The 11291-nt window shown below is 52.2% G+C and overlaps 1 protein-coding gene across 1 annotated transcript in view; it reads left to right on the forward strand.

Moving 5' to 3' along the window:
• The window catches only part of TRIM58 (tripartite motif containing 58), an 8421-nt gene extending 3042 nt beyond the window's left edge, over window positions 1-5379 (forward strand). The window contains exons 2-5 of the mRNA XM_027775672.1: window positions 233-463; window positions 1409-1431; window positions 1511-1611; window positions 3810-5379. Coding sequence (XP_027631473.1) covers window positions 233-463; window positions 1409-1431; window positions 1511-1611; window positions 3810-4399 — 945 coding nt within the window. The 3' untranslated portion in view covers window positions 4400-5379. The remainder of the gene's footprint in view (window positions 1-232; window positions 464-1408; window positions 1432-1510; window positions 1612-3809) is intronic.
• The last annotated feature ends 5912 nt before the right edge of the window (window positions 5380-11291 follow it).

Raw genomic sequence — 11291 nt, forward strand, 5'->3', positions numbered from 1 at the left:
GTTCAGCAGAGCGTGACCCAGCGCCCCCTTTCTTCCCATGGCGAGGCGGGGACTCAGCTCAGTGCTCCTCTACTGCTGAGATTGGAAACCCCACGGAGCTCACCAGGGCCTCTGATCTGTGTGTCCTGGGAGCGACTGTCCACAGAGGCGCAGACTGCGGAGCCCTGGAACCGCGGCCCAGCTCTGCTGTCCGCCCAGTCGCTGACCTGTGACTACTCGTTCTGTCACTCAGGAGAAGGTGGAAAGGCAGCGGCAGCGCTTCCGGCTGGAGTTCGAGAAGCAGCGTGGCTTCCTGGCCCAGGAGGAGCACCTGCAGCTGCGCAGGCTGGAGGAGGAGGAGCAGGCCACCCTGCAGAGACTGCGTGAGAGCAGGAGCCGGCTGGGCCAGCAGAGCAGGGCCCTGAGGGAGCTGGCTGAGGAGCTGGAGGGCAGGTGCCGCCGCCCTGCCCTGGGGCTGCTGGAGGTGAGGCCAGGTCTGCAGGAGGCTGGGCAGGTGTGAGGCTGCAGCGGCAGGTACGAAGCTGGTCTGTGGCCTTCAGGCCATGCAGGAACAAGCTCAGTCCTGACTGTTGGCAGCAGAACCAGAAGGTGCCCTGGAAGATTGTGCAGTTCATCCTGTGTATGCCGGAGAGATGTGAGCTCACGGGAGAGAGAGCTCGCACCCCATGGCGTGGTCACTGCAGTTCTCCTCCACTCCTGCAGGCCGTCAGGGCTTGGCACACTCACAGGTGGGCCAGGAGTTTCCCAGGCCGGCAGGACCAGGATTTGAACCACAGTCAGCCACACAGGACCCGGCTCCCTATGCCTGGGCAAACCGCTGCTCTATGGGCTGGCCCTGTGGTTCATATAAAAGACAAAAACTTGAATATTAAAAGCTGAAAGTAATGATTTATGAAAATTTAGGTAAAGCACAAGCTACGCTGTCTTGGTCTGTCATCAGTATTTTTATTTTCAGCAACGTACAGTTTAAAAAGTCTTTGGTGACCCATTTCCATGGAATAGCCAGTGGGTATAACTTTATAATGTCCAGCTTGGATTTTTTGTGTTGGGTTTTCAGCGAAGGCTGCCCCATCCACTATGTGGATGTGGAGAGGAGGAGTTACGTGGACACCCTGTACCTCTCCCATCTGTTTGGGTCCCAGTGCCGTCAGCTGGGTGACAGGGAAATGAAGAACTGTGTGTAACTGTCATGAAGATGTTGAATCCCGAGTGAGCCCACTGGTTCTAACTCATGAGGAAATTCAAAGACAGCCTGTTTTTGGCCTTAATGTGAAGAGATCTATTGTCCCCCGTAGTTCTAGTTAACGAATTCCAGCGTGTCCTAAGGAAGTGCTCACAGTGTCTCCGGTCTAACTACTGAACACACTCCACATGCCTCACCCTGTCCCTGCTTCTCTTTCACTTGCAGGGCGTGAGCGACGTCTTGAGCCGGTATGTTTCCTCTGAACTGTGAGGGGTCAGCAGAGGCAGGGACCCTGGTGTAGCCCGCTCACATCTGTGCTCTTCTCAGAAGTCAGGCTGTCACGCGGCTGGAAACGGAGCCCATCGCCATGGAGGTGAAGACAGTCTGCCGCATCCCTGGGATGAGGGAGATGTTGAGGAAATTCTGGGGTAGGTTACGTCTTCAGTCTGGGCTCGTGCTGCCCAGCATGATCAGGCTGCTGTGACGAGCAGGAGCCATTCTGGGGGCCAAAGTCAGCCAAGATTTAGTTTGAGAACCTGCTACTGGCTTATTCCTGGCCCGAGGGCGTCTGGGTTGCACCGTCACTCCAGGCCCCATGTGACTTCGTCTCCTTCCTGCTACAGTAGCCGTGGAAAGAACCAGGTTATTGAGGTGCTTTCTCTTCCCGAGTTGAACATGGCCTCTCGGTTACCACAGTGTGTGGGCCTTCTTCGTACCAATAGCCGGTTGTTCTCTGGTGGCTTCTCCACCGGGTCCTCTGACTCCATTGGATTCTGACACTGTACCTGGAGACAGCAGCTGAGGCCCAGTCCCTGGAGACTGACTCCAACTCGGAGGCCACCTGGAGCTCTGCTGTGGCTGTCGATCCAGTTCCCATGGCCTGGTGCTCAAATGGCCTCCAGAACTTAGAGAAAGCGTGCTTACATTTAGCCACAGAGCACGCAGGGGAGCAGCCGGTGGGGAGAGATGCGTGGGCCAGGCATGGGGACGAGGGCTCCGTGAGCTCAGCTTCAGCAAGCCCCATGCCAAGAAAACGACAAGTCCATGCCTCATTTCCTTAAATGAAACAGAATATGAAGAATGTAAGACAATGGTAAAAACATGTTGAAAGAAAGAAAAGGAGTATGATCAGGATGACCAGACCTTCTGTTTTAAACCAAGTGACCAGGAAAGCCCTCACCTGCGAGGAGATGACGCGGCAAAGACCCATTTTGCATTCGGGCAGAAATGAGGAGGGCGGCCCGGGTGGCGGGCAGGTGTCTGGGGAGGGTAGCCGAGTGTGCAGGGGGGCCAGAGAGGCCACTCCAGAGCAGTTCTCTCTCAGAGTGAAACAGGAAAACATTGAAAATCTGCGAGTGGAAAAGAAGTTTAACTGGGCTAATGCAGTATAAGAATGGACCTGTGTGTTTTATTGAGAGTAAACTGCAGAGAAGCAGTGAGCGAAGATTGGTTATGGGCTATTGGCGATCATTTAGCGAGAGATGATCACAGACTGGAACAGGTGCCAGCTCTGGAGGTGCTGAGGAATGGATAGATTACTGCCATGTTTAGAAGTAAGAGTCGGCCAGACTCGCTTTTGTATTAGACAGGACGTGTTGCGGAGAGAGACAGCCATGATGACTTAGGGTTCGCATCTCGACAGTTAGCATCATGGTTGCTATTCGCATGGGGGGCCACGTCTCTCCTTCCGAGCTCATTCAGCTTGGGGAACAACGCAGTCCTTGTGGCTGTAGGATGGCTCCTCACCTTCTCGTGGCTGTCACTGGGGGCCACTCCTACCTCTGGAGATCTCTGTCTCCCTCCTCATGTAACCCCTCCACGTTCAGCCGGACAGAAACCAGGTCCAAATCTTTCTGACTTGGCTATCACTCACCAACCCCAAAGGGAGAGCTTTCATCTTGAAGAGATCATGTGATTTGAGTAGACTCACCCAGATAATCTCTCGTCATCAGGTAATGAGGGTAACCCAGGCGTGGAGGTCATGGGGTCCATTTTAGAATTCTGGCTACACAGTAGTACAGCTTTGAAAGCAGCGGATTTCATATTAGTGAAATTCTCCTGTAGGTTTAAGAAAAAAATCTCCAAGGGGTTTATACTTTTTCTTGAAGTTTGTTTCTGCCATGAATGAGAGAGACAGAAAGAGATAAAGGGACAGGGGCAGAGAGACAGCATGACCAACAGGGCCTTGATGCTGGGCCCATCCCCAGGCTCACAGCCCTGGGTCATGGACACACTCAGGGAGGTCTTGGGCCAGAACCTGAATCTCCACCTGGGTGGCCCTGGTGGGCCTGGGAGGCCATAGTGTTGCTGTGGGTGCTGTCTGGTACACAAATCTTACCTTAAAGCGGGTTCTCCTAAGTGCACTGCAGGGTCTGGAGGCGTGAGGGGAGCTGCCTGGCTGGCTTCAGGTGTGTCATGTCACCACAGTCGCCTTTACGGGGCCCTGGCGAGCCTGGGCTGTGCCAGTGCCCAAGGGCGCTGGGCACCTGCAGTGGACACGCTCTCAGGGCTCTGGGAGCAGCCGCTGTGCGACTCTCAGGGCTGTGCGCCTGCACTGGTGGCATTGCAGGTCCTCACCGTCCACCTGCCCATCCGTCCTCTCACACGCCCTGACCTCTGTCCACAGCCGACGTGAAGCTGGACCCGGCCACAGCGCATCCCAGCCTGCTAGTGACTGCGGACCTGTGCGGTGTCCAGGACGGAGAGCAGTGGAGGGACGTCCCCGGCAACCCCGAGCGGTTCGACACCTGGCCCTGCGTCCTGGGCCTGCAGAGCTTTGCGTCCGGGCGGCATTACTGGGAGGTCGCGGTGGGGGAGCAAGCCGAGTGGGGCTTGGGCGTCTGTGAGGACGTGCTGCCCAGGAAGGGGGAGACCACGCCGGCCCCCGAGAACGGGGTCTGGGCCGTGTGGCTGCTGAAGGGCAGCGAGTACATGGTGCTGGCCTCCCCCTCGGTGCCCCTGCTCCAGCTGGACCGGCCCCGCCGCGTGGGCGTCTTCTTGGACTATGAGGCCGGCGAAGTTTCATTTTACAACGTCACCCACGGCTCGCACATCTACACCTTCTCCCAGCTGTTCTCGGGGGCCCTCCGGCCGTATTTCTTCGTCTGCGACACGACCCCTCTTATCCTGCCATCTGTGACAGAAGCAGAGCCCGGCGGTTGGACAGCCAGGGCTCATCCTGCCTCTTCCTCTGAGGTCAGAGGTGCTCATTCCTAACATTTTGTTCCCAAGACGCTTTCCCAGCCTAAAGGAAGGCCCCTGGGTGGAGTGGACGCTGTAACAGCGGGGCCTCAGCAAAGTCCCCGCCTAGGTCAGCAGGTCACTCCAGCTGTGGAGATTTTCTCATGGAGACAAGGAGAAAACGCGGAGCGTCTGCACATGAAGGGACGCTGGGCAGGACTTGACTGGAGACACGGGCAGTCTCATCAGACTGCTTCCCAATGGCTCCACGAGCCTTCTCTGGATCTTCAAAATAATGACTGCTTACTAAACCAAGGCTTCTAGATTGCCATTATACTTTCTCATTTATTTCAGTACCCTTCATTCCAAGTCTTCAGTGCGAGTCAGCAATGGCTGCTTTTAAACTGGTCCAGACCAGTTCGATGTGCTCCAGCTCAGACACATAATTTTGTTTGTCTCTCCTCCTCCGTTTGCTTTTTCTTTTCTCATTTTCTCTGTCTTCCTCTGCCTCTTTGTTTCTCTTTGTCTCTCTTTACCTATTTTTGTGTCACATCTCTTACTGCCTAGCCTTTCCTCTCCTAGACGAACATACCCAGAACTGTGCCTGCATGCAGCCATGTGCCATAGGACCATATTAGGTTAAAATCTTCCTTATCCTGGGACAGAATTTGAGGATTATGAAATTCATTCCTCTGAACCTAATACTATTCATTCCTGGGATTTTTCTTTCACTTTTGGATACATTTTCTAAAGCAAGAGTTTCTCAGAGTTTTGACTCCACTAGCTCTTTGACCTAGACGTGGACCAGTAATGGGACCTCAGGCAGAGGCCGCTGTCTCCCTCCCAGTCTCAGCCACTTGGTGGTTCCTCTCGTGGATTTGATGTCGGCCTCAGTGTTACAGTAAATTTTATTTTTTTGAGACGTTTTTGCTAGAGGGCGCATGTGCTCGCCAGAAAGACAGAGACAGAGACAGAGACAGAGAGACAGAAAGCGAGAAATCATCCCCCCCCACTCCCACCCCCGGGGGAGCTGGCCACGCCGCAATCCCTTCTCCTCCATTCTCCTCTCGGGATTTTGGACACGCACACACATGCGCCTGGCATGAATTTAAGCCACCAGGTCCAGGACTCAAACCACGGTCGACTGACTACATGGGAGTCCAGCAACGTACCATTACACCACCTGCTGGTCCCATGTTATAGTAAATGTTAAGGCCACAATTGATTTGATTGGTTTAAATTCAATTTTGCTATTTAAATACAATATAAAAATTGATATGATGATAACAAGATAATAACATTTAGCTTATTTATGAGGTATATTTCGCACCTATCAACAAAGTTCTTAAAAACCATTAAAGGGCAACTTTGCTGCCATTTTTTTTTATGTGTCAAGTAATTGCTAAATAAATGCTAAAATGCTTAGATGCTAATCAAATGTAAATTAATGGCATGTTTAGTTAATGCTATCTCCATAAAAACCTGCTGAAAGCTTACCCTTCCTGTTCAAATCTAACCAAAGGTTACGATTTTCTCTCCCAGAGAGATTTCTTTGGCCTCCTCATGTACTTCTCAACCAGAGGGTCGGTGCAGCTTTCTCTTAGGACTTGGAACCACCTGCCCTTAGTGAAGAGCCCTTCTCTTTTCTTCATTGTCGGTATTTGCCTTTCCCGATGCGAGGTCTGGATGGGAGGGTGGGCTAAGCTCAGCGGTGGAGCCCCTTCCCCAAAGGTATCAGGAGACTCAGGGCCAAGGGTTTGCGATCACACCTACCTGGGGCTCCTCCATGCGGGGTCAGGAGGCCTGGGAGTGAGAAGGAGGCGACCGCACAGCCTTTCACCCCTCACAGAGAGAAAGGGTGCGGCCCTGCGTCACTGCAGGAGTGCGCCGCGCCACCACGGCGGGGAGGTCCCAGGTTGCTGCCCAGGTCTCCTACTGCACCCTGGGGGCACATGGTGTGCTGTGGCCCTGGCTGCTGGGAGTCTTAGGAGACCTGAACCTCAGTCCCTTCTCTGAGTCTGTCTCTTGTCCCTGCCTCCCTCTTCATTCTGCTGTAGCTCCCTTGGCCTCCTGGCTGTGTTAATACCACACTAGGCACTTTCCATGAGCCTCCTTTAACCCTGTCAGACCCAGCTTCTCAGAGAGGACTGCGCAGCCCCGCCCAGCCAGGGTCAGCCAGGTTCAGTAAGGCTCTTTCCCAGGTAGTTCTTATCCTGGTGTATTTCTTACAGTGCTCTCTTACGAGGTTTGTTTTTATTTATTTATTTATTATTATTTTACCTTTCCATGGTAGAACGTAAGCCCATCGAAGGGAGGGAACTTTGTCCCTCAAGAATGATATGTTTGGGACCAGCAGTTAGCGTAATGGCTATGTCGCTGGACTCCCACGTAGTCGACCACGGTTCGCGTCCTGGACCCGGTGGCTTAAACTCACGCCAGGCGTGTGTGCGTGCGTGCCCAAGATCCCGAGAGGAGAATGGAGGAGAAGGGATTGCAGTGTGGCCATCCCCCAGGGGGGTGATTTCTCGCTTTCTGTCTCTCTGTTTCTCTCTGTCTGTCTGGCGAGTGCACGTGCCCTATAGCAAAAACCTTTCCAAAAAAAAAAAAGGAAAAAGAATGATATGTTCATCGGGACTTCCCTGGCATCTCAGACTCTGGTTTGTGTGTGGTTACCTTGGATGTGCGTTTGGTGAATGAACAAACAGTGACTATCTGGAGAGCAGAATTGAATGATTGAACTGAAAGAATTTCGTGAACTGTAGTATATTCTGATATTTTTACTTACAACAAGACAACTACTGATCAATAAACTTTAATGTCAAGAGCTAAATGAGCAAAAAGTTATTTTAGAGTTTTTTTTTTTTTTTTTTTTTTGCTATAGGATATGTGAGCTTGCTAGAGAGACAGAGGCAGAGAAATAGAAAGCAAGAAATTGACCCCTGGGGAAGGGTGGCCATGCTACCGTCCCTTCTCCTCCAGTCTCCTCTTGGGATTTTGGGTATACATGCACCTGTGCCTGGCATGAGTTTTAAGCCACTGGGTCTGGGACTTGAACCATGATTGACTATGTAGGAATCCAGAGACATAACCATTACACCATCTGCTGGTCCCGCAAAATCAGTTTGTATGTACAGAGCAAATTGTATTAGGAGTCAATGACTAAGTTGGAGAGATGGTGGATCCTAGAGGTGTCTGGCTGTGTGTTTTCTGAGGTGGAAACCAAACACGATTGCACAGAGATTTAGTAAGAGTTCACCGTCCAAGGGTAACTCACAGGCTGCAGGTGTTTTCAGTGGGGCTGATTCTTGCTACAGAGCTGCAGGTCACGACCTGCTTCTGAACTGTAGGACAGAAACCTCACTCTGCAGCAGAAGCAATGGCACAAACCAGGTGGTGACTTCAACCCCTAACATCTCGGGGGTGGAAATTGGGAGCTAGGATTTGTTAAACCTGCTCCAAGCACCGACCGTGATGCAGCTGGGACCTGCTGTAGTTCTGTCACTCCTGTCCTGCGATACAGGAGGAGGGGTGGCCTGCACGTGCCCCCACGGGGGGCATGTTCAAATCTGCAAACTTGTCACACTCGCCCACGGACAGTCTTGCTCTTTACCCTCGAATTCCGTGACTGTGTGTATTCAGAAATGCCCAATAATTTCGATAAATTCCTTAGTCAAGTGATTCAAACTGTCTGTTTTTTCTCTGATATCACCTGGCTGGTTGCAGGGACTGAATGTCTATTCATTTACTTGTTTATCTCATTTTAATGCCATGTCATTTTTACATTTATAAGAGCATTAAAAACATGTCCACAGGGACCAGCAGGTGGCGGGGTGGTTAAGGAGCTGCGTCCCACATGGCTGTCTGGACCTGGTGGCTAGAAAAAACATGCTGGGTGCATTTGTGTGCGTGCACATGCCCAAAATCCCAAGAAGAGAATGGAGAAGGGATTGTGCTGCAGTCGCCTCCCTGTGGGGTGATTTCTCACTTTCCCTCTCTTTTTGTCTCTCTCTGGTGAGCATACACACTATATAGCAAAAACAAAACAAAACAAAAACACAAAACAAAACAAAAAAAGTAAAAACCAAACAAGTTTACATGCACATGGTCTAGTTACTCAGTTAGTTTATAGCAGGGGCCCCCAGCCCCCTGGCCACAGACTGCTGTCTGTCAGTGGCTGTGGGGAAATGGGCTGCACAGCAGGGGTGAGTGGCAGGTGAGCCAGCGACGGTCATCTGTGTACAGTTCCTCCCCAGCTCCGTTGCCTGCTGTCACACCGGTGGCGTAGACTCTCACGGAAGCGTCAACCCTGTGAATTGCACATGCGAGGTGTCTCGGCTGAGTCCTAGGAGAGTCTCACGCCTGATCTGGTGGAGCTGAGGTGGCCGTGCCAGCCCTGGGGAGTAGCTGCAGATACCGGATTATGGAGAGCTGTGTAATTACGTCATTCTGTGTTACAATGTGATGATACAAATAAAGCTCAGATCAATGTAATGGGCTTGAATCACCCTCTCTCCCACCCTCATCTCCAGTCTGTGGGAAACTGTTTTCTAGGAAACCCGTTCCTGGTGCAGAGACGGTGAGGACGGCTGGTGTACAGTACTTGCTTAATTTCCTGAGTTGATTTTTGAAACTGAATTTAAAATGCATCTATATTAACACCCTCTTTTCAAATCAGATGCATTTCAGTAAATAAGTAATAAAGCAGTGTAGGCCACCCCGTTAGCTCCTGAGTGATGCGAAACACTTCCCGGTCACTGATTTGCCTGTGAATTCTCCGTTATCTGGGCCAATAGGCTTTTTCTTTCCCATACATAAAATTATTAGTAAAAAGGAGTCAGAATACTTTCATCCTATTTTCAGTAGATATAAGGAGAAAAAATACCCACATAACTCTGTTCTGGTAGGATGAAATTGATTATGCCTCGCTGTCTTTCTGTCACACAGTAACTCCTGAGAACAGGGGAGGAGATTTAAGAGCAATAATGCATTGAGTCCTGTCATTTTACTTACATGAGAGAGTAAATCTTTTTCCTTAAGGGACCGAGTCTAATGTTCCTCCTGTTGTCTGGACCCTGTGGGAGACGGGGAGTCTGGTGTGACACTCGCCCCTGAGGTGCCGTGGTGTGTGTTAATGAGCCCTGTGGGCTGCAAGTGTCCCCAGAGCACCGCGGTGCTGCTGAGTGCCGACCATCACGGGGTCCCTCCCCAGTCTTACCCAGGAGAGCCCTGGCATCCCATAACTGCCACCACCCCGCTGTGCGCATATTGGGATCCAGAGGAAGGGGCTGGGTGGGTGAGGCACCTCCATTTCCTCCCACAAATGGAACTGCACCCTGCAGGAGGAGGGGAGAAGACGGTGCACGATTCAGCTGGAGTACTCCTGCCAGGTCTGCGCCATCGCATTCTGGCTTTAAGCAGCACCTAGCAGCGTGCGCCAGAATGGTGAGTAGATCTCTGGATGCAGCAGCTCAGCTCAGAGCCTGGAACTGCTCCGCTGGCTTGCTGAGTAAAGAAGCATACGGAATGCTCGAAGGTACAGGCGGATAGACAGTGAGGAAGGCCCCCCTCACTGTGGAAGGGTTACAGAGGGGAATAGATGCTCCGAGACCCAGACGCACGTGCAAATGCATGCCTTGCAGCTCGTGCTGTTTAATTACAAAAAAGCAATACATATCCAAGGCAAATGAGTTTTGAAAGATAAAACAGAAAAGTGCTGAGTAGACAATTATAAAGCACAATATAGATTCTTCATGTTTGTTTGATGCTGGAACTGGAGTGTTTTGGGGAAAAAAGATAGATTTATCAGGCGAAAGGTAGAAAATGAGATCCGTGAGTTTTATGTTGACCCCTTCTCCCCCACCAACAAAGAAAAGAAAGAAAAGAAAAGGAATGAGGGGGGAGATGGACTCTCGTCGACTTGAGTGGGAGCTCCTGACCTGCACCCTGCTCTGAAAACCCAGACCCCGTTCTAACACCCTGCTGTGGTAGTGCACAGTTGTGAGGTTAAGGCTTTTTAGTGATCAAGATGAGAGCTGTGTGTGCAGCCGCTGGGGCACTTCCCACCTTCCTGCGCCACCTCTCACTTGGGGAGCTCGGGTCTCTTCCTTTCAGTACTTGGCCTGGCCTTTCAGTGTCTCCAGCTTCAAGTCCCCAGGTGGGGAGGTCTTGACCTGCTGCATTAGCTCAGGACCAGTGGGCTGCTCACGTCCTCCTGGAGTGCCCGCTCTGCCCGGATAGGAAGAGGGAGCTGGGTGGGGCCCAGTGTCCTCCTCCCCAGGAGAGGGCCCTGGGGACTGGTGACAGCCACACGCGGTGTTGTGGAATTTGCTTCCAGGAAAACGGAGTGCCCATGAGGTGAACCCATGAGGTCTGCAGTGGCCCTGGAGGATCCTTAAAAAGTGCTGGTTGTTGGGAGCCAGGGAGCCGTGACAGCTTCACTGCTGGGCGGGAAGGAACCTCAGCACAGAGGGAAGAAAAGCGATCACTACCTTCCACAGTTTAAATTTAGGGAAAAAATATTTGTCCTTTCCCCAAACCTTCAGAAAAGTGAAAGTTCTATGGATGTCGTATGAAAGCCTTCAGTGCTAGCCACGGCTTAGGGACACGCCGTCCGAGCGGCAGTGGCCAGAGCAGAGCTCCGGTTTCAGGTCCCGTTCTGTAGGAGGGAACGGTGGCCAGTTCTCGCTTTGAGAAACTGCCTGGGCTCGGCAGAAGCAACTCTCAGGTAGTGTTTTCATCCAGAACCTAGGGCTTTGACGCAGAGCTGTGGCCAGCCAGCACGCGCGCACCTGTGAATGCCTGCGAGAGTGGGGCCTCGTTTATCTTCACTGTTTCAAAGGGCAGAGACCGAGGTCAGAGCTGCCGTCCTGCAGCCGCACGGATGGCAGTGGCCTGTCCCGCGGCGGCGGCGCCCCCGCCACCGCGGGAT

The sequence above is a fragment of the Tupaia chinensis genome, unplaced genomic scaffold (genome assembly GCF_000334495.1).
Source record: "Tupaia chinensis unplaced genomic scaffold, TupChi_1.0 Scaffold000596_2, whole genome shotgun sequence".
In the NCBI taxonomy this organism is placed as follows: domain Eukaryota; kingdom Metazoa; phylum Chordata; class Mammalia; order Scandentia; family Tupaiidae; genus Tupaia; species Tupaia belangeri.